This window comes from Oryctolagus cuniculus, chromosome 7, assembly GCF_964237555.1.
Source record: "Oryctolagus cuniculus chromosome 7, mOryCun1.1, whole genome shotgun sequence".
Taxonomy (NCBI): domain Eukaryota; kingdom Metazoa; phylum Chordata; class Mammalia; order Lagomorpha; family Leporidae; genus Oryctolagus; species Oryctolagus cuniculus.
The window spans coordinates 42,194,874-42,216,974 of record NC_091438.1 but is presented as its reverse complement, the minus strand read 5'-3'; the positions used below and the strand labels follow the sequence as shown (position 1 = coordinate 42,216,974).

Genomic DNA, 22,101 nt, shown 5'->3' with positions numbered 1-22,101 from the left:
TTTTTTTGCGCTTCTTTTTAGACTGTTGTATAACTGTGAGGTGGAGACATCACCTGTCACCGCGTATCTGTGTAAGGAGCTTTCACGTCTACCTCCACATCTGGCCCGGGGAGGCAGTCGTTCTCACTGTTCCCAGCTTACTAATGAGGAAACAGCCGCGGAGGTTAAAGGACCACCCACAGCTCCGTTGCTGGCAGTGTAGCTCCATGACCCGCTCCTCTTCCCACTCTATCACGTGTCCCCAGCAAACTGTCTGCTACAGGGAGAGGGTCCTGGAACACGGCCCTAAGCCAGGTAACGAAATCCACAGATTTTAAAAAGATGCGATTAGCTCGCAGAGAACGTCAGCAGCACCTCCCCAGAAGCGGCTGGGCCTGGGGAGGGCGGCCAGGGCCTCACCTGCAGCGTGATCCGGTTCCTCACCAGCAGGCCAATCTTGATGTCCATGAGGTTGAGGTCCTGCTCCAGCTGCTGATTGGACCGGATCTTCCTGACCACCTCCTCCTGGAGCTGCAGCAGCTCCGCCTCAGCCGAGAAGTCCTGCTGGCTTTGATTCAAGAGGTGGGCAAATCTGCGGACCACACTGAGAGGAGGGTGGGCTGCGTGTACTGGCAGGAGGGGAGGAGGCGTCAGGATCAGGCAGGTCTCATCAGGGGCCTCTTGGTCAGCCCCCTACCTGAGAGTTGGCCCACCCTTAGTCCCCACCCTGCTTGAGGTCAGCAGGTCCCCAGCCCTAGTCCTGCTTGCAGTAGGAGGGCTGGTGGAGCCAGGCCTGACCTGAGCGCCTTGTCTTATAACTGGGGAAGACATGGAGCTGCTCTTCTCCTGCCTCTCGATGCACCTGCACCCTGGGCCTCTCCCATGAGCTCCCTCTGACCGAAGCCAGAGCCCCAGCTTCCTCTGATAAGCCTCCCTAGTCTATGGGATTGACTCCCCGCTCCAGCTAGGCCAACCCGTTCCCACCCCTCAGCCTCCCCTTGGCCCCGCCTGCTCCCCACAATGCTCCTCTGCCAGGAATGTCTGGGCATACGGGGAAGTACAGGCAGACAGTGTGGTCAAGGTCAGCTGGCCTCATAATTACAGGGGAGGGCAGAAACACATGGTGACTCTCCTTGAATCACCTTTCGAATTGGTATTTGGGCAAAAAAACAAACAAAAAAGTCCTCTGAGCTAAGCTACAGGGAATAACAATTCAAAACAATAACTAACACTCATAATATTGACTACGGGACAGGCGCTAAGTGCCTCACATACACAAAACAGCCCAGTGAGGTCAGTAGGCTGGAACCATCCATCTTCCTGGTGAGATTACCGAGGCACAGAGAGGCTAAGTAACTTTCCTTAGGTCATACAGCTAGTAATAAATGGAGAAGTCAGATTTGCAAGAGGAATAAAACTAGGCCTTGTCCTTAAAGGCACTCTAGAAGGGAAACCACACTGCACTCACAACAGTGTGGCTGGTGATCAGGGCAGGCGAGCACAAGGATCTCTGGGAAAACAAAAGCAGGCCACCGGGGCAACCTGGGAAGTGAAGAGACACTTCCCGAGGAGCCCCGCCTGCTGTCTGTGAAAAGGAGGTGACAGAGGGTGAGCGTGGCTCCCCGGGAAGTGCGGAAGGACCTGGCATCTGGAGTGCAGCACAGAGGGTGCAGCAGTGAGGGCCGGGGTCAGGCAGCTGTGGGGGCAGAGGAGGCCAGGTCACGGCAAGACGTGGAAGCCGTGGTTAGGAGACCGGACGTCGTCCTCGGGGCAGGGGAAAGAGTCAGGACAGAGGGATGAGATCACAAATTTGGTGGGTTAATCCGGCTACAGGGTGGGGCCCGATCTTCGAGGAGTGAGAAACAGGGGGATCCGAGACAGTGGACGGCCGCTCGGATGTGGTGAAATATTTATCCATCTGCCCTCGGGACAGGCCTGCACAACAGGTCTTACAAGGAGGTCCGTGTATGAAGAAGAAAACGGAAGCAACAGAGGGGTCAAGCAACTTGCCAGGCCACGCGGAATTTGGGGGCTAATGAAGTTGGGGAACAGAGCTGGCAAGAAAAAGTGCTTTCAGCAAAACCATAAACTGCTGAGAAGAAAAAGGAGACGAGGGGCGCCCAGACGGTGGCATGAGTGTAACAGCAAGAGAAAGGGCAGGCAGGAGCGGAGGAGAGGGGGGAGAGGCCAGCCGTCTCGGTACAGAGGGACAGGTGAAGGCCCCATGGGTAGGACCAGGAGCTGACTCCTGAACGGGACAGCTGCCCTGAATCCCAAGCATGTGGCCCACAGTCCAGAAAGCAGAAGGCCTAGGCTAGAGGAAGCCAGGGGCCAGAGGTGAACATGGAAATGGACCCCTCATTTCTACCACCAAAAGGGGTCCCCTCACCCCCAGCTGGGCTCCTGGACTTGAAGGACAGGCGCCAAGAGCAGCCAGGGAGGACATCTTGAAGGCTCCGCACTCTCGCCCAACTGTGGGCAGGGTGGGGCTGGAAGACAGCATCCCCTCCAGTGCCCCAGGAGTGCGGACAGGACTGCGTGCCTTGCCAGGCCTTGCGGGCGCCAGGATGAGGGCACAGTGGGAGAAGGGTGGAACCTGGGCAGAAAGACCCCTTTCTTCTTTAGTGGCAGCAACGGGGAGATTACCTGAGTCTGGTGCAGCTCACCCTGGCTGGAGAGCTCTCCCTGTGACAAGGCTGCTGCTGCCATGGCCGGGGGGCTTTTGTACAACTCATGTCCACGCTGCGGCCCAGACACCTCCCGACTGCCTTCCTCTCACCTGCTGAGTGGCTCCAAGAGGGACATCCAGAGCTGCCTGGCATTGTGGGTCCTAACTCTCCCATCAGACTTGGGAAGGCTAGGCTGGGGGCTCACCTAACATCCTGTAGTCATCCCGGGCTTTCCGGGCACGGAAAAATGCCTGGATCTTCACGACGGAGTCAACCTGCCACACACGCGCGCAGGGAAGGGGTTGCCAGCTGCCCAAGCTCTCACGGGTGAAGGCAGGGGTGCAGGGCGACACTCACATGCTTCTGGAAGTAGCGCAGACGCCTCAGGTATTGCCTCCGAGCTGCCCACATCCGGGCCCAGGCCTGGATCTGGGAGAGAGACACTGACTCAGAGCTCCAGGCTGGAGGCCCCCCCTTGGACCCAGGCCGATTGGGCCAACCCCATGGGGCAGGAGGAGGTTCTCAGAGGGCCCCTTGAGTTGCACACACAGCAACCCGCCCAAACCGCTGCCTCTACCTTGATCACGGCATCCACGTTTGCTTTTAGATACTGCAGCCTCTTCAGGTAACTCCTGCGCTGTCTGTGACCCCGCCAGTGAGCCTGCAGTCATGGGAGACAAAGAGGCAACCAGGGTCTTCTTCAGCCCCAGAGGCTGCTGGGAAAAGGCATCCCAGGCTGGAGTGGCCAGAATTCAGGACCCTGGTGGTGGTTCTGGCTGACATTGCACCGTTCAGGAGAGATGAAGGTCTCGGCATGTGTGGGCAGCCCCCTTCTGAGTCTCGCTTTGCTTGGCTGGAGGGCAAGTGGTCTGGGGCTCTGGGCTATCTCTGTCTCTGTGTCCCAGCACCCAGGCAGACCCACATGGCTCCCTTCTCCCTTTCCATGTCCTTCCCACTGCTGTTGTGAAATTCCTGCCTGGGCTCACAAGGGAGCAGCCCCGTGACTCAGACCACTACATGCAGATCACGAAAGTTCTGTGTGGCCTTCTGGGACCAATGCCCTGAAAATAACATCTCATAATGGCCACCACCAGTGGAGCACTTACCACACTAAGTGCTAAGTATAATTATCCTACTTAATCCGCACACTCCACGTGGGAACACGACTAAGGGAACCAAGTGCAGCAGAGGGGTGCCCGAGCTCATGTGGCCCAGAAGCTGTAGGACCGAGAGACAAACTCTAACCTCTGGTTCCCAAGCCTGAGCTCTCAGTTACCACCCCCCCACCCTGCCCTAGGTCTTCATCAAGGGCTGCTTGCCTCTCTGCCTGTACAGCTGTCAACCGTGGGTTCTCTGGTACTGTCTTCGTGTCCCTACCTACACAGAATCTAGCAGCGATTCTGCCCCAGCTCCTGCAAGGGGAGAGATGCCCTCGCCTGTGGGTCTCACACTCATCTGTCAACATTGCCCGGTGCCGAGTGGCGCGCTCCGCAGGTTCTGGGCCCTCGCAGATGCCTATTAACTCAAGTGTCTTCACATCGCTAATATCTCCATGAAGCCCTCCAGACCACCTCCGTTCAACTCCCACCATTCCTGGTGTGCACAGTGCCCCCAGGAAGCTCCCTGGCTGCCTCTTGTCCCACTTACTTGTGGGCCCACCTCCAAAGCCTCACTGGACCACCCCCAGGTTGGAAGGAAAAAAACGCGGACAGGGCAGGTAGGCGAGGGAGGGTAGCAGACTCTTCCTTCCCTAAGCGGTACTCCAGCCTTTCCTGTTCAGCCACTGACACCTCTTCATGACTCCTAGTCCGGAAGTCCTCCCGGTGTCTAAACCCTGGGGTCTCACTAAGTTTTATTTCACACACACCCCACCCCACCCCGGCCTTGTGGAAGCTATGAGGCAGCTCTCATGCTCGCTGGATAGAGAGGACGATGGCGACAATAACCAGCACTCGTTCCGTCTTCTCGCCCACCTGCCAGACAGTGTAGAAACCCCGTAGATGTTATTATCTCACTTAATCCTCATAGCAATCCCAGAGGGTGGGTGCTAGTTCTATCCCTCGTTTTCAGATGCAGAAACAGGGAGGGAGAGAGAAATGTGCCAAGGTCACCCAGGATAATAGGCGGCAGCGCTGGGATTCAAACCTAGGTAGTCTGGCTCCAGAATCCATGCTCTTCACCACCACTGCTCAGAAAGATCATCTCAATGGCGCTCAGTAAAAAGCAGCGGGGTGGACAGACTGGAGACTCAGAAAGCCAGAGCCACCCAACCTGGATCTTGACGACTGCCGGGAGCCAGGTCCTCAGGAAGTGGGAGCGCTCGGCGAACTTCTGCCGGACTAGAAAGCCACGGAGGCGGGCCTGCAGCCGGATGACGAGGCCCACATTGGCCTTCCAGAGCTGCTGGCGGTCATGGGCGGCCGTGACCTTGGTGACGGCTGACTGTGGAAGCAGGAGGGAGAGTGGGTGGGAGCCTTTCTTGCAGACAGCCCCTGGTCTATGACCCCAGCCCTTGCAAGGGGCCCGGCCAACCTGGATCTCCTCCCGAGTCAGGTGGGCAGTGTTGAGGCGGCAGTCAGGGGGGCGCTCCCAGGCCCCCTGGAAGGTCTGCAGGTGGAAGTAGTAGGCGGTGCCATCCTTCATGTCATGTTGAACCCAGAAAGCTGTGTCCCCTGAGCAAAACCAGGTAAGCAGGGAAGGTTGGGAGGAGGCGAGGGATGGCCGGGGTGGGCAGAGAAGGGAGGGCAAAGGCCGGCCATTACCTGGACGCCGCTTCTTTGCCACGGCACCTTCCAGGGCTCGCTGGTAGCCGTCGGCACAGTCTGGAACTACCCCACGGAGGCCTACCGAGGGATTCCTCAGCACCCGCTCTGTCTGGGCTGCCTTGCCTTCCTTGATGGCTTGATTGATGGCGGCCACGCCAAGGGCCACTGGTGGGGCATCAGGACAGAGCAGTCAGCCCTTCCCCAAGTCCCTCCCATGGGCCCTGTGCTGTCTCCTGGGCAGGGATTCAGTGGACACAACAATCAATCCCTGGAGGGCATGGATACCCCAGGGTGTACAGACAGGAAAAGCAGCAGCACACGTCACATCTGTGTGCAGGGGCCAAGGTACAGTCAGGGAGGGCTCCGCAGGGTGGCTGTGGGCCGGGGCTTGGTGGAAGCAGAATCAGCTCCTACAGAAGCTTAAAGGTAGGCTGTGGACAGAGGGACTGCCGTCTCCGACAGCCAACACCATCCGTGTCCCCCACCGGCATGCTGCCTGTTTTCTTCAAACTCCCGCCAATCTCTCTCCTTCTACCCTAAGACAACATTTCCTAGCCAGAGCCGGTTGATTAGAACGCAGACTCAGGAGACCAGTAGAAATGGTCTGGACTTGTGGCTACCGTGGCTTGCACTTGCTCGCAGGAAGGCACAGAGCACACAGCCCACAGGAAGGCACAGAGCAGGCAGCAGGTGGACTATGGTCATGCAACTCCTGTGCACTTCCTGCCCCGCTGAGTGCCAGGAAATGTAGCCGTGGTGCGTTGCTGATTCTGGCCTGCCTGCCCACGGAGGTGGGCAGGAGAGGGAGGTGACTGGGCCCCCTGATTATCTGAGCTGCAGCTAAGCTCCTGTCTCCTCCCCACACCTTCCCAGCCCCGCCTGTTTACTTCTCTGAGCTGTGTCTGTGTCCTGGTTGGCTCTGACCACTCCTTGGCGGATCTCCTCCAGCCACAGCACAGCTCCAGGATCCCCTGTTGCCTGGAGAATGGAGAGAGAGAAAAGACGAGACCCGAGGATGGTTGCTCCAGGTGCCCCGGCCTGGCTGCCCTGAGCAATCAAATTGCAGGCCGACACGGGGAGCCACAGGGAGCGCGCTCTCCACGGCCCTCCCCTGCCCTGGCAAGCAAGGCCTTGTGTCCCCTCGAACTGCGGCAGGCTTCTCCTACCCTGCCGGAGCCTGCCCCAAGCATCAGCTCGGCTTGGCCACAGGGCCGACAGAGCTTCTTAAACCCTCAGATCTCAGCAGCTTGATTCCCTGCCCTTGTGCCCCAGCTACACCCGGGATGAACAGCCCACGCTGCCTGACCCCCATTCTCCAATGCCTCAGTTCACATCTTCTCAGGCTGAGTCTGACCCTGACCCTGACCCTGCACCATCTTTCTGTTCTTGTACCATACTTCTCAACCCCACAGGGCAGCAGGAAGGTCACGAGACAACTGGTCAGGTAAGCCCTGCCTGCTACTCTGTCGGCCTAACACAGAGGCTTCCCCTCCTCGTCTCACTCAATCCCAGACTCTACTCCCTCCCACCTCTTCTTGTTAGGAAGAGACTTTATAAACTAACATAAGGCCGGCGCCGCGGCTCAGTAGGCTAATCCTCCGCCTTGCAGTGCCGGCACACCGGGTTCTAGTCCCGGTCGGGGCACCGGATTCTGTCCCGGTTGCCCCTCTTCCAGGCCAGCTCTCTGCTGTGGCCAGGGAGTGCAGTGGAGGATGGCCCAAGTGCTTGGGCCCTGCACCCTATGGGAGACCAGGAGAAGCACCTGGCTCCTGCCTTCGGATCAGCGTGGTGCGCTGGCCACAGCGCGCCGGCCGCAGTGGCCATTGGAGGGTGAACCAACGGCAAAGGAAGACCTTTCTCTCTGTCTCTCTCTCTCACTGTCCACTCTGCCTGTCAAAACAAACAAACAAACAACTAACATAAAAAATTACATGATTATTTTCATTTTATTCAAAAAGCAGAGAGATAGAGAGGGACACACACACCCCTTCCATCTGCTGGTTCTCTCCCCAAATGCCTACAATAGCTACAGTTGGACCAGGTGGGAGCTGGGAGCCCAGAACTCCATCTGTGTCTCCCACATGGGCAGTAGGGACCCAAGTATTGAGCCATCATCTGTTGCCTCCCAGGGTGCAGGAAACTGAATAGGAAGTGGGAGAGCCAGGACTCAAAGCAGGCACTCCAGCATAGGATGCGGGCAACTGGAGATGCCCTAACTGCTCTGCCGAACGCCTGCCCTTATAGCATTTTATTGAGTACTATGTTCCAGGCACTGTTCTACATCATTTTCTTAGGAATTAGTATTTTCAAAGCACATAGAATAATGCTTGGCACAGAGTGAGAACTCAATAGTTAGCCAGCCCTACTGTCACACCATATCACAGCTAACTCATCACTAGGAGGTACGATCATTGCCCCAAGTTTGTCAGCGAGGGAATGGGGGCACAGAAAGGTGAGGTGACACACACAGGGCTGGACTGCCAGCACGCACACTCAAGCAGTCTGGCTCAGGAGCCCCAGCTCTCAGCCACTCGCCACTGCCACATCCTCGGGACATCTCAGGCTCCAAGACCTGCCCCATTGGTCCACTCATCGGATTTTCCCCCTCACTCTGGGAGGTGGGTAGGGCCAGGGTATGCGGTATTTTACAGTCAAATAAACAGAGCTCAAAGACATCAAGGGATCTGCTGAAGGTCATGTGGTCACTCAGTGTGAGAGCAGGAAATCCAGCCCAGATACTCTGGCTCCTGCACGCACGCTCCTCCCACACTCTGTCCAGTGCCCTGGTGACAGGAGGCATCGTCCTCTCCTCCACCAGACTGGAACCCTGCCTGCCCTCCTCTCCTGGAAGTGACCGGGTCCATCAGACTGGAGCTCTCGGCCAGGTTCCATCTGGGCACAGCTCTCCCCGCAGGGGCTGTTCCTTCTGCTCTGGTGACCGATGCAGTCAGCCCTAACCTCACCTGGGCCTTCTGCCTTTTGGCTGCCACGAGGAGCAGATGGTACCGAGGGGCCACAGGAAGGCTAACGCTGTCCAGGCCAGCCGTGGGAAGCAGCAGGGCAGAGAGGGTCTTCTCAGGGCTGTCCTGGTCCAGAGCCTCGTTGATGAGGCTGACGGCGAGCACCTCTGAGAAAAGACAGTGCTAGATGGGCAGGGCCCCAGCCCTAAAGCTAAGGGGCAGGTGCCGGGCTGTCCCCCCCAGCCCTGGGTTGCACTCACGGTCGGTCTCTTCTTGGACTTGGGCATTGACCTGGCTCACAGTGGCCTGCAGGTCATTCCAGCTCAGGAAAGCCCCGTCCACTCCACGCACCTGTCGCAGCTTCACCAGGGCATCAAAGTACCTGGCAGCAGGGAGTGGAAACGCAAGGCGAGCAGATGAGCAGCCGTCGGGGACAGAGCGCGCTGCTTCCCCGCGTGCTCTCAGGACAGCACGCTCTCTGGGCTCCTCTCACCCTGCTCTTCTCTCGGCCCCTCTGCTGGCTCGTCCCTGAGCTCCAAACTTCCCGGCAGCCCAACCGTCACACCGCTTCTCTCCAGACGCACACCCTGGGTGAGCTCCCCTAACCTCGCGGCTTCAAACACCACTTGCCAGTGACTCCCCGGAGCAGCCCTGCAGCCCACCATGGATCTCAGCGGCCTCCCGGGATCCCCACATGCAAGTGTCTAATAAGCGCCTCAAACCCGGCCCTCCCGACCCCTTGCTCAACGCGCAGGTCCCACTCTCTCCCATCTCGCCAGGAATCATGGTGTCACGCCCGACCCCGTTCTCTCTCACAGCCCATGTGCAGTTCATCCCGTCAGTTCTGCTCTCAAAGCACATCCCAGATCTGACTCCTTCACACAGCCGCCACCGCTCCTGCCCCCGGCCACTCCCGCTCCTCGCGTGCCTGGATGACTGCAGTAGCTGTCTAGCAGGTTCTCCTCTCGGGCCTTCGAGGCCCGGTCCTGTGCAAGTAGGTCAGGTCGCCTCCCTTCCTGCTCAGCACCCTCCCTGGCTTCCCTTCTCACTCCGGGTAGAGGCCAGAGGCTAAATGACCCGGCCTCTGCCGCTGAGGCCTCACTGCCCACTCCGCTCCCTTCCTAATTCCACTCCGCCACACCAGAGTCCTCGGAGCACGCCTAACACCCTCTTTCCTGGGGCCTCTGCCCCAGGCAGTCCCATGGCAATCCCTCAGGCCTGCCAGGTCTCTCAAGTGACTGCCTACCTCAGAGGCCTCTGTAGCCAGGCTGCGGGGAGCAGAGAAACTGTCCACCCGCCGCGGCCCCACCTCCAGCCCCCTGCACTCGCAGGCCAGTTTGATGAGAGCAGGGTTTTGCTCCCTGCTGTTTTGTTCCCAGCACCTGGCACTCAAACCCAGTCACAGGAGGGATCGACAGAGCCACGAGGAATGAGCAGCGACCCACTGACTCCCAGCCCTGGAGGGTGGCCCGGGCCCAGGAGCAGGGCGGCACGCGGCAGCCTGGTCTCCCAGAACTCGGGTCCTGACCACACTCCTCCGCGCCCCCACCGCCCGCAGGTGGCTGAAGCTTTCTCACCGCTGAGCATTTTCCGCTTCCACCTCCGCCAGGCCTGTGGCGGGGCTCCCCAGACTGCTCCAGAAGCCGCTGGTGTCCTTGGCCTCCAGGGCCTGGTTGATCAGGACCACAGCTGACAGCATCTCCACGGCCACAAAGAGCTCCTCCTGGCTGAGCTCCTACAGGGGGAGGGCAACGTGCGAGAGGCCTGGCGAAGGGCCCAGAGGCCTGCGGCTGTCCTGCCCCAAGGTTCCACCCCAGCGTCTCCATCCTCAACCCCGCTGGGGCCGAGCCAGTCACGAGCGTCAGTCCCAGAATGCTCAAGTACAACCACTGCGCACACGGTCCCACTGACTGTCCATGACTGTCCATGCACACCAGTACAACCACTGCGCACATGGTCCCACTGACTGTCCATGACTGTCCATGCACACCAGTACAACCACTGCGCACACGGTCCCACTGACTGTCCATGACTGTCCACGCACACCAGTACAACCACTGCGCACACGGTCCCACTGACTGTCCACGCACACCAGTACAACCACTGCGCACACGGTCCCACTGACTGTCCACGCACACCAGTACAACCACTGCGCACACAGTCCCAATGACTGTCCACACACACCAGTACAACCACTGCGCACACGGTCCCACTGACTGTCCATGCGCACCAGTACAACCACTGCGCACACGGTCCCACTGATTGTCCACGCATACCAGTAAGGAGGCGCCGTGAACACGCCCAGTGCACAGAGGGGCCCACGGCAGTTATGCCAGGCAACTCCAGCTATCTGATCCCAGAGCCCGCACTCCACCAGTGAGCCCTGCCAGCTCCCTTCTGGTCCTAACTATGCAGCAAGAATCGCAGTGGGCCCTGCACATACAGAGGTGCAGCCCGGCGGTCGCTGCCACACCCAGGAGGCCCCCGCCCACTGCTCTGCTGGGCCTGCTCCTTCTCACATACTACTGCGCTGTTCCCTCTGTCGGGAGCACCCTTCCTGCCTCCCCTGATTGGAGGCACCGTGAATAACAGTGCTACCGCTCACCTTCTCTAAGCGTGTACGTGGACGGGATTAATTACACGGTAGGAAGGAACTGAGGGGTAGGGTAGCGTCACCTAGCTAGGAACTAGCGGAGCTAGCAAGGCAGGGACTGGGACTCTAAAGTTCCCAGTCTTAGTCACTGTGCTTCCTTGTAGGAGCTCAACTTGTGTGTTGAGACTGCGCCTCTCCTGAGGCTCATGCCCAGAGCAGATACTCTGCAAACCCTGCTGCGGGTATGATTCCCTAGCAATTGCCCTCTCTTCCAGGAAGCCTTCCCAGATTTATCTCTAGCTCTGCTTCCCCCATTTCCGGGGTCTGAAGTCTTCTTCCATCTACGTCATCTACTGTTGTCTCCCTAAGTCTCTATCTGGCCCCTTGGGTATATCCTGACTCCCCTAGTGGACGTCTCAGCTTGCTGGTCCAGGGGGTGGTGAGGCAGCAGAGTGGCTACCAGCATGGGCTTCAAGTGTTTTCTGCTTCACTCTTCCCCACCTGCCAATCACAGCAGTGCCGGGCAAGTTATTTGGCCTCGGAATCTTGGTTCCCCCATCTCTAACACAGACACAATCCGCCTTCCCTTCTAGGGTGTTTCTAAGGACTGAGTGAGTGTACAAGGCAGTGTGTGCTCAAAGGTAGTGACTCTCACAGCGCGCCCTTTCCCCAGCCCTCGGCCCTCGCCTGTGTCCCTGAGGGTCCTCCGAGGGTGCTCTGGACAGACTGCCCGCCCCTCCCGCAGCCCGGGCCCCGGGCGCTCACGCCCTGCTGCTGCCGCTGGAGCACCGCCAGCTCCCGCTGGTACACGGCCGCGGCACAAGGGTACACGGGAGGCAGCTGGGCTTCGGGGCACATCAGCTCCCTCGCAGTGTCGGCCGCCGCGCCCCTCTGGATGGCTCTGTTGATCCGCCGCACAGCCTGGAGCACTGCAGGGGGGAGAGGAGAGGCGCACAGGCCGGGTGCTCGGGGCCATCTCGGTATCCCGGCCAGCCGGGCTCTGCCGGCGACCATGGCGGGGAGATGGTCTTGTAAGTGCTCTTGAAATCCATTCTGTTGGGTTCAAGATGTGTTTCTAAATGCTCGGGGGGAAAGGGGCTGGGCTGCTTTAAGAGGAGGCTCCATGAGAAGCAATCTGTCAGGTGCCGAGCCAAGTAGCTCAGCGTGTAACACAGGGTGGCTGTGTGGCAGAGGTGACTGACAGGTGGCTGTGGCGCACGAGTGAGCTGAGGTTAGTCCAGGGGCTCCAGGACCTACTTGATGACAGCAGAGGAATAGGCGTTAGCTCCAAGGTGGAGCCCTCTGGGTTGCAAAGGGCAAGAGGAAGCTATAAAGGGGCTACGGCACATCCACGTAGCGTGAGTTTACAAACCCTGGGCCGTATAAAATGCTAAGCAGACATGGGCACTGGCATGGGGGGGCACATAGTCTCCTGGGGGAAAATAAAGACACAAAAGCACCCACAGGGCACTGCTGTGAAGGCCACGCCACCGCCATCCCCTACTTCTGCACAACACCACGGCAGCACAGGGAGGGATGGACACTGGCTGGGAGAGACTGCCCTGAAGACTTGGAGCAAGTTCTGGGGGATGTTCTCACCGCTTCTAACAGGTGAAAATGGGGGAGAGGGAGGGACAGGAGGGGCTGGGAGCACAACCAAGGACTGGTGCTCTGAGCAGACGAGATGGGGAGGGACTCTGGGGAGGTATCGGCCCGCCAAGGGGCTAGGACTCAAGTGTAGATGAATAATGGCAGAAGCGGTCAAGGTCTGAGGTCAGGTCGGCAAGGGAGATAAGATCAGATCAGCGCAGGAGCTGATAAGAGGAGCAGCTCTAGCAGCCGCCCGGGGCGGGTCTAAACTGTTCGCCAAAGGCAGATGGTGACTGCGCAAGCTCAGGAGCTGCCAGCCAGTCAAGACCGAGTGAAGCAATTAGCACGGGGCAAGGTCCACAGGCTACTGCCTTCCACCCGCGCTCTCCTCGCTCTTGCTACGCGGATGGACCTCTTAGGGAAACAGCTATTTTTTTTTTTTTTTAATAAAGAACTGTATTTGAATATAACGTTTTAAGAGAAACGGAGTGAGATATGAGTTTCTCTCTCACCTGGGAAATCACTACGCTGCAGAAGCTGAAGGAATCGAAGCAGGTTGAAACTGTCAAAATCGCAGGCGAGCTGCCTGGAGGGAACCAGCCTGCCCAGGAGCCAGCCTGGCGCAGCCCTGACACGCCGTCATCTCACCTAATGAACTCATCTGCGGTGTCCCTCCAGGCGGGCTACCCCAGGGCAGCAGTCCCTTGCCAGGAGAGGGAATCGGGCAGCAGTCCCACTGCCCCGTCCTGAGCCAGCAGAGGGGCTGGACGCTCCCGCAAGAGCCCGTGGTGCACCCAGACCAGGCCCCAGGCCTAGGGAGGACTTACTGGCTTGCTCCTGCTCTCCCTTCCTGTTGGCTGCGGCCACGCCAGCCTGGACCTCTTCTTTGTCCAGAAGCTCCACCAGGCCCAGCTCCTGAGACAAAGAGATGCGGGAGAGAGTCCTGCTATAGGAGCGGCCAGCAGGGGCTCCCCAGACCACCGAGGCACCGACCCTCGATCCCACTCTCCCCGCTAGGCAGAATGGGCTGGCCCACCCCTGCCTGTTTACCCATTTTTAACTTGTTTACTCAGCAAGCATGATAAATAACAAAACAACACAAGTGCAGATAGCGTCAAGGTGAAGGCCAACAGTTGCTAAGTTGCAGTGGGGAGCACGTCACTGCCTACTCTGCAGCCCCTGGGTCTCTCCGGGTCACAGGCAGGGACCCCCAGGGGACAGGAACTGATCAGTTTCATCCACGAGGCTTTGGAACGAAATTCAGCCTTTTGAACGTGTAGTCAGCGCTTACTGAATACAAAGGACTGACAGCGGTGCTCCTTGGGTAAGAGGTCCCCTCAGTCACCCAGAGGAGATGGCAGGTAACAGGGCCTGACCTGTGCTTTCTGCTCTCTGTCTGAGCTCAGCTGTTCCAGGTACCAGTCGGCAAAGTCTCTCCTCACCCCTCGGAGGGCCAGGGCAGGGTCTTGAAGGGCCTCGAGCAGGGCCTCAGGGCTCTGTCTTTCCAGGGCATCATCAACAACTTCTAGAGCCCCATGGACTGCAAAGGGCCGACATTCCAGTGAGCGATATGGGAAGTCCCCCTCTACCCTGCAGCCCAGCCCTGGGAATCTGCCAGTCACTCCACTCCCACCCCCCACCCCTCAGTTCCTGGGCCCTTCTGATGCAGCCCTCATTCTCCAGCTCGGCCCTCACAGCCTCATCTGCGCATTCCAGGAGAGCAGAGAGCCTGATGCAAGAAGGCAAAGCCTCATCCACCCGGAGCCTTCAGGCAGCCCCTCCCCCAACCACTGCACACACCTGCCCCAGGGTCCCCAGTCCAGCTGCACCCAGCACCGGGGGCTGAGGGGCCTGTCTCTTTGCCTTTTGTCCTCCCAGTGGACCTCTCTTCCAGAGGATGCCGCCCCGGCAGGGACCACTTCTCCAGACACTCAGGGCCAGAAGGCCTCTGGTCTTTCCCCAAGGCAACAGCTGGTCCAAGTGGGGACTGAAAAGCCATCCTCAGACCTCCCAGGGGAGAACCCAGGCCCCCTCCTGGGCTGTCTCTTACCATTGACATGGTTGATGTTGCCCTGGATTTCAGCCTGCGTGAGGTAGAAGTCGTAGATATCCTGGCTCTCTCTGTCATCCTGCAAAAACTTCATTGGGGGAAAGCCAACTCGACCTCCTCCCATCGCTCCCTCCCCCTCTACACCTGTTCCTTCTTCTGGGGGCCGCCCTCTGCTCAGGACTCTGGGGAAGCTGGGTCATCCCTGGCACCGACCGTCCCAATTTTCAGGATCTCCAATCCACTCCTGTGCAGCAGTGTTTCAGAGCCTCGCCCAGTCCTCCCTGAAGGCAAGCATCCCCCCAGAACCCTTTCTCTAGGCTGCTCTTCTGAGTTCTCGTCAACCTGCGAAATTCCTCTCCTGTTTCTCTAGTCATCGATAAACTAGTTTCTCCGAGAAACTTTGGAACCTAGAGACAACAGATAGGACCCCTGGCTTCACTGGTGACCTCCAGGCCACTCGACTATTTGGCCTGTGCGCCCCAGGATGCCTCCTTACGTGGTTCCTGGCGTTGGCAGCCTTCTCCAGCTTGGCCTGGGCCAGCAGCTCCTGGTAAATGGGTGCCAGAGGCTCTTGAAGATTCCCCAGAAGAGCATTGGGATTCTGCAAGGCAGCCAGCGTGTCCTCGACCACCCCTCGCTCCACTGCCTCATTGATGGCAAGGACAGCGGCATGGACTGTGGGGGGCAGGGAAGCAAAGTCAGGAGGTCAGGATGAACCCCAGACCAGAGTGCAACCAGCTGCAGGCCACCCCGACATCGCTTCCTTTTCCAGGTCGCCTGATGGCCCCGCCTGTGGGTGACAGGTGGCCAGGATCCATCTGAAGACGTTCACTGAGCCTGGTGCTAGCAGGAGTAGCCCGGCAGCCCAGCCCCTACCTGCAGCCTCATCTACCGAGAGCTCATTGGCCAGGATGCCCCCGATCTTGCTGAAGGCAGGCAGCTGGAGGCCATACTTGGCCAGTTCAGAGGCCATGTTGCTGAGTTCCTCGGCTGAAATGACAGTGTAGGCGCACTTCCTCAGGCTCAGAACTCCTCAGACCCTGCCCGGGCTGGTGGCGGGGCTGGGGGAGCCGAGATGGGCTTACCTGTGAATTTCACTTTGCCGTACAGATCCTGTATCTGAGGCGCTAATCCCAGCCGAAAGAGGAAGAGACTGGGAAGGAATGGGAAGGCATTGGAAGACACACTTTGACACTGTGTTCACAGCTGGGTTTGCAGGAGACAAGATGGGGACTCGGAGTGAAGCCCATTCGGCACTTGCCCTCCAGTCACCCCCAATCCACAGGGAGAAATGTTACCAGCAGTCAGCCAGGACAAGGGCCACAGCAGGTAAGCACGATGCTGTGGCATGACTGGGGCAACTGGGAAGGTGTCACAGAGGACACACGGCAGGAGCAGGTCACCAGATGGACAGAGGAGAGGCCCAGCGAGCAGACACCCACTGAGCAGAGGCACAAAGGAGCACAGGAGATGAGCACGTGGGAGACACAAGGTGTCACTTTCCATGAATTTAGCCAATTGGCTGGGAGTAGGACCAAGCAGCCCTGCCTACTCACTCTACGTGGCTTATGCGGGACACTCTTGCTGGGTGCTGTCCCGGTGCCTTTATACCCCAGTCACACAAGCTGAAAACCCTACCCTGCCCGCTCATTCCATTCACCCACATGGGTAATGCCCAGAGGCGCCCACAAACACGCACGTAAACCTAAACGCGACCACGTACGTCTAGATCCTCAGGCTCCCGAGGCCCTCCCTGGGGTCTACCCCCATCCTGCCTGCTGCACGGGTTGCTATCAGTTGCTGGCTCCACCCACAGAGGAACAGCTGACGAAGGCCTGGGGTCTCTCACCTGAGAGCATGGATGCAGTAGACCACCCGGGGCATGTTCTTCTTGTCATAGATGTCCGTGGTCTCGGGGAAGAAGGTCTGGAGGAGAGACCAGCTAGTTATTGCTACTGGGGGCTTGGAAGCCGCACGACAGAAAGAGGAGGCAGAGAAATGGGTCTTCCTCTCCAGTCTGAGGTGTGTGCCCCCTTTTCGCTTGGGGTCACTCTCCCCAGTCGTTCTGAGTCAGCTCAGGATGAGAAGACTGGGACACGTAAGCCAAGACTTGGCCATAGGGCTCCCTGACGGACGGAACTCCTGATGAGACTGCAGGATGCGAGCCACATCCTGCGGGAGCCCCGGCCCCAGCCGTCTCACAGACACAGGGAGCCTGACCTCACCAGAAAGGGCGTATGCTGGAGAGCTGGCTGTCCTCCTGCAGAGGGCCCTAGGAGGCATGCACTGCCAAGAACCGTGAAGGCTGGGCCTGGCGCTGTGGCATAGTGGGTAAAGCCACCGCCTGCAGTGCCAGCATCTCATAGGGGTGCTGGTTAGAGTCCCAGCTGCTCCACTTCCCATCCAGCTCTCTGCTATGGCCTGGGAAAGCAATAGAAGGTGGCCCAAGTCCTTAGGCCGCTGCACCTGCGTGGGAGACCCGGAAGAAGCTCCTGGCTCCTGGCTTCGGATCAGCGTGGCTCTGGCCATTGCGGACATTTGGGGAGTGAATAAGCGGATGGAAGATCTTTCTCTCTGTCTCTCTCTTGCTTTTGTTCTTGCTCTCACTCATGCTCTCGCTCTGCCTTTGCCTCTCTTTAACTCTACCTTTCAAATAAATAAATAAATCTTCAAACAAAACAAAACAAAAAGAACCATAAAGGCCCAGTGACTCCTGTCCCCAAGCTGGAGGCCTGTAATCAGTGGGGGGAGAGCCAAAACTAAGTCGCCCTAGGCCTGGATTCCTATGCCAGCTGCAGATGGTGACAGGGCCTGACCTCAGCACATTTTGATTACATTTAGGTTCATAATGAAGGATCGAATCTAGAGGCTGAGTGCCCTGGTCCCAGGGTAGGCATTGTGGTGCAGCAGGTGAAGTCACCACTTGGGACATCCGAATCTCCTGCAGGAGCACCAGTTCAAGTGCTGGCCACTCTGCTTCCACTCCAGCTCCCTGCTAATACCTGGGAGGCGACAGAAGGTAGCTCAAGTACTTGGACCCCAGTCACCCATGAGGGAGGCCTGGAGGAAGTTCCTGTCTCCTGGCTTCAGCCAAGCTTAGCCTTGGCTGAGGCAGCCATTTGGGGAATGAACCAGAAGATGGAAGGTTTTCTCTCTCTCTTTCTCTAACTCTGTTTTTAAATAAACAAATCTTAAAAAAAAAAAAAAAAAAAAAAAAAGGCGTCCCAGGTCCACTGAGGATACACTATTGCTCCCACCGGAGTAGCTTCCTTTCCTTTCGTCTCCTCACCTTGTTGTTCCCGTCTATAGTGAAGAAAAGCAAACCAGAAAACAGTGCTAAGTGCTACAGTTCTCTACAGTTCCCAGAGAATTCACACCGGCCACGTGACGCCCTGACAGCATCTCACTGGGCACCACTCTCCCCATTTTCCACATGAGAAACAATCCGAGATCCACAGGGAGAAAGGACACGCTTTGTGCGTCCAGCTGGGGTCTTGGGCCTAGGCTTCAGCTCAGTCTCCCACAACGTGGAGTGCCTGCGCTTCACACTGTGAAATGGGTGGGAGGCGGCTGGCCACCGTGTGCCCACCTCCGGTGTGACCTGGGAACCTCACTGCTGAATGGGGACAATGCAACTCAGTCAGGGAGACCTCACCTTTTATCCATGGGGGCAGTGGAGTCAGAGACCAGGTTATTTGGTTCAAAGGCATACAGCCCCACAAATGGTTCCCTTAGATTGTTAGCTCAGAGGACACCTGCAATGGGGCCGAGCAGCCCAGGGAGCTAATGTGTGTATCAGGGCGGGGGCGGGGGCACTGGAGGTGAGTGAAGAACAAAGGTGAGCGCGGGTCTCCCGGCCCCGGGTTACCGAAGGCAGACCGATGTGGGCGATTGCAGACAGCCAAAAGTTGATGTTGTCCGTGTGACGGAAATGCAAGCCAGTTGCCTGCAAGGGAAGGAAAGAGAATCTGAGACTGTTTCCACAGTCTCAGCGCTCCCTGTGGGTAGTGCCGGGACCACAGCTTAGATTCTACAGGGAAGGGCGGCTGGGGAGCCAGAGGAACCGCCCCGTGGACTTCCCATCCCCCAGAACAGAAAAACTGAGCGGGAAAGCACCAGCTAGACATTTGGGAAGGAGGGCAGGGGTGGGGAAGAGAGGACTGGACAGCAGGGAGCAAGGAAGGGGCAGCACCCACAGGTGGCTGAGCCCACGGGCCTCTGGGCGTAAGCTTGGCAGTGCTCACATCGCAGCACCTGAGGGCCCACCGAGCAAGCACGCTTGCTGCTGAGAGAGTACACACCCACCTGGTGATCCAGTGCAGTGAGCATACGCACCCACCCCTTTCCTCCTCGGAAGTGTCCAGTTTTGGGTAATAAATACAGGGCCACCTCCCCTCCCAACTGCAAGGAGGCAGGGCGGGGGGAGAGGAAGCAGGCAGACGGTGGCGCTCACTGCTCCCCACCTGGTACCGCAGCTGCTCCACGTCGTAGATCTTCTTCAGGGGAACCACGGAGGGTGCGAAACAGTGGCCCAGCTTGGCCAGCAGCACCCCGTTCCGGAGGCTCTCCTCCAGCTCCACCGGGGACGGAAGTTCCTCCTTCAGGCAGGCCTCCATCCAGCTAGGAGCACGAGAGTCCCTTCTCACCCACTCTGGCGGGCCACAGTGGCTTATTCCCACCTCCCCTCCCTCCTTCCCTCCCTCCTGCCCCCTGACCCTCCCCTGCCTCTCTCCCTGCCCAATCCCAAGCCCCCCTCTGCCCATTGCCTGGCCGTTTCTACCTTCTCCCAAGTTGTCCCACACTTAGACTGGCCAACTCTCAGCCCCACCTGCCCCAAGCTATCTTCCCGGACAGATCTTGAACCTGCGTGCCGTCAGTGAGGCTTAACCACGTGCACTGTTACATGACAGTCTGGTTACATATCTGACTGCTGGACAAAATGAAACCACTCACTGCTCTCTGAGAAGCCAGTTCCATCAAGGTCAGGTCTGCCTAGGGACCTACATGGTCATAACCTAGCTTTGATAACGAGGGTAGTGGAGACTCCTGGGCTGATGGAAGGGACACAGCACAAAGGGAGAGAAAAGGGGCGGGCACTGGCCTCACAGTTGACATCTGCATCTCACAGTGGAGTGCCTGGGTTAGAGTCCTGGCGCTGGCTCCTGACTCCAGCTTCCTGCTAATGTGCACCCTGGGAGGCAGCAGGTGATGGCTTCAGTGACAGGGTCCCCACTACCCGGAGAGAAATGTGGATTGTTTTCCCAGCTCCTGGCTCTGCTCTGGCCCAGCTCCAGCTATGGTGGGCATTTAGGGAGTGCACCAGTGGATGGCAGTTTTCTGCTCACTCTTTCTTTCAAATAAATGAATAAGTAATTTTAAAAACAAAACAATCACAACAAAGGAGGGACAGAAAAGTCGCAGCTGTTGGAATAAGACCCACTTTCCACTCCATCTCCTGCAGTGCACCTCCCTGAGCCTCAGCTGTAGTCTGCAATTGAAGATAAGACCAATGTGCTTCCTGCCACAGCAGGCCGTTGCCAGGATCTAATGAGCGCACGCACCTGACAACACCTTGAGTACCAGTGTAAGGCATTACCAGTGCTGGTGGTTGCAAGAAGAAATCTCGAGGCCGGCGCCGTGGCTCAATAGGCTAATCCTCCACCTTGCGGCGCCGGCACACCGGGTTCTAGTCCCGGTTGGGGCGCCGGATTCTGTCCCGGTTGCCCCCCTTCCAGGCCAGCTCTCTGCTATGGCCAGGGAGTGCAGTGGAGGATGGCCCAGGTGCTTGGGCCCTGCATCCCATGGGAGACCAGGAAAAGCACCTGGATCCTGGCTCCTGCCATCGGATCAGCGCGGTGCGCCGGCTGCAGCGGCGGCCATTGGAGGGTGAACCAACGGCAAAGGAAGACCTTTCTCTCTGTCTCTCTCTCTCACTGTCCACTCTGCCTGTCAAAAAAAAAAAAAAAAAAATCTCAAACTTCCCTAACACTGGGGCCTGCGGGAAAGCATCCATGTCCAGAAAGCCAGTCACACTCTGCTGTTGCTTCAGACTTTCTTCGCCATAGACACCCGATTTCCTCTCCGCTACATCCCATCTACTTTTTTGGAGAACATTAAAAGTATACTACTGGGGCCGATGCCGCAGCATAGTGGGCTAAACCACCGCCTATGACACCGACATCCCACATGGGTGCTGATTCGAGTCCTGGCTACTCCACTTCTGATCCAGCTCCCTGCTAATGCACCTGGGAAAGCAGCAGAAGATGGCCCGAGTCCTTGGGCCCCTGCATCCACATGGCAGACTGACCCAGAAGTTCCTGGCTCCTGACTTCAGGCTTCAGTCTGGCCCAGCCCTGACTGTTGCGGCCATCTGGGGTGTGAGCCAGCAGGTGGAAGATCTCTCTCTCTTTCTCTATGGCTCTCCCTCTAATTCTTTCAAATAAATAAATCTTTTAAAGAAAAAAAAGGAAAGGAAAGAAAAGGCTCTTCACTTTTCACCACTACTATTGGTTCCAGTGAGGACCCCAGACAGAGGCAGGCATGAGATGTCAGGTTAGCAGGGAATGTTCAGTGCAGAGATCAGCTTGCTCTCACCTGAACTCCTGGATCAGACTGAGCATTACTAAAAGTGGGACAAGCAGACATGAGGCTCCCCCTGGGAGATGTGATGTGAAACACACACCACCACCAGCGAAGTCTTGTCAAAAATGTTGAACTTGAATTTCATCGAGCCTTTAGATCCATTTATAGGAAATATGGGGTATAGAGGAATCAGTTGAATGACACCAGGAAGCAAATAAAGTCAGAATGTAGGATGTTCTACAGGAAAAACGATCCAGTATCTTCTTCAACAAGGCAATGACATGCAAAATGGAAAAGGGGAGGTTAGCTGCTCCAGACTAAAGACTTATGAGGCAAGGATGATGCATGTACTTTTAAAGATACTTCTTTGAACAAGCCAAACAAAAAAAACAGACGTTCTTTTTAGACAAATAGGAAAATTTGAAAATGGCTTGGGAATCGGTCTTCCAAGGACTTGGGGATAACTCAGCTGGGTATTATAAAAGCATTGTGGTGGTGATGGCAGAAGTCTGTATATTTTAGAGATATATACTGAAGGACGCAGAGGTAATGTTTGGTATCTGCTTAAAAAAAATGTAATGGCAACTCTCCCTTCTCCATAGAATGGAGTCCTGTCCCCTGGCACTGGCACTGGGGGCGGGCATCTGGGTGGGGAGACCAGGAGGCCCTCTCTGGGGACTCCACTCACCGCTTGGCTTCCTCCAGCCGGCACAAGTACTGATAGGCCACGTTCTGCCGCCTCTGCTCGTCCATCTCCTCGGCCGTGAGGCGTTCATCTGCGGGGTAAAGGGGAGGGGTCCACCAAGGGCACATCTGACAAGAGGCCTCAGCAGGGAAGCACCTTCTTGTATTAAAAAAATAATTTTGTAACAGACACAAGGAAGTCTGAGGTATGGGTCACCATGGATGTTTG

At 57.6% G+C, this 22,101-nt stretch overlaps 1 protein-coding gene across 4 annotated transcripts in view; it reads right to left on the bottom strand.

Moving 5' to 3' along the window:
* Positions 1-22,101, bottom strand: part of IQGAP3 (IQ motif containing GTPase activating protein 3) — a 37,489-nt gene that overhangs the window by 12,502 nt on the left and 2,886 nt on the right. For 2 of the 4 annotated variants that reach the window (XM_008264306.4, XM_017345793.3), the window contains exons 2-23: positions 21,877-21,964; positions 19,070-19,226; positions 18,475-18,552; positions 16,456-16,532; positions 15,692-15,759; positions 15,483-15,596; positions 15,103-15,281; positions 14,607-14,694; positions 13,933-14,096; positions 13,384-13,471; positions 11,732-11,895; positions 9,951-10,108; positions 8,634-8,755; positions 8,377-8,540; positions 6,301-6,391; positions 5,411-5,578; positions 5,181-5,320; positions 4,920-5,090; positions 3,226-3,309; positions 3,006-3,077; positions 2,854-2,923; positions 400-608 (exon numbers count right to left, since the gene is read on the bottom strand). In XM_008264306.4, the coding sequence (XP_008262528.2) occupies positions 400-608; positions 2,854-2,923; positions 3,006-3,077; positions 3,226-3,309; positions 4,920-5,090; positions 5,181-5,320; positions 5,411-5,578; positions 6,301-6,391; positions 8,377-8,540; positions 8,634-8,755; positions 9,951-10,108; positions 11,732-11,895; positions 13,384-13,471; positions 13,933-14,096; positions 14,607-14,694; positions 15,103-15,281; positions 15,483-15,596; positions 15,692-15,759; positions 16,456-16,532; positions 18,475-18,552; positions 19,070-19,226; positions 21,877-21,964 (2,714 nt within the window). Of the gene's footprint in view, positions 1-399; positions 609-2,853; positions 2,924-3,005; positions 3,078-3,225; positions 3,310-4,919; positions 5,091-5,180; positions 5,321-5,410; positions 5,579-6,300; positions 6,392-8,376; positions 8,541-8,633; positions 8,756-9,950; positions 10,109-11,731; positions 11,896-13,383; positions 13,472-13,932; positions 14,097-14,606; positions 14,695-15,102; positions 15,282-15,482; positions 15,597-15,691; positions 15,760-16,455; positions 16,533-18,474; positions 18,553-19,069; positions 19,227-21,200; positions 21,640-21,876; positions 21,965-22,101 lie in introns of those variants that run through there. The other 2 variants (XM_051858542.2, XM_070077520.1) reach the window with 2 other exon arrangements.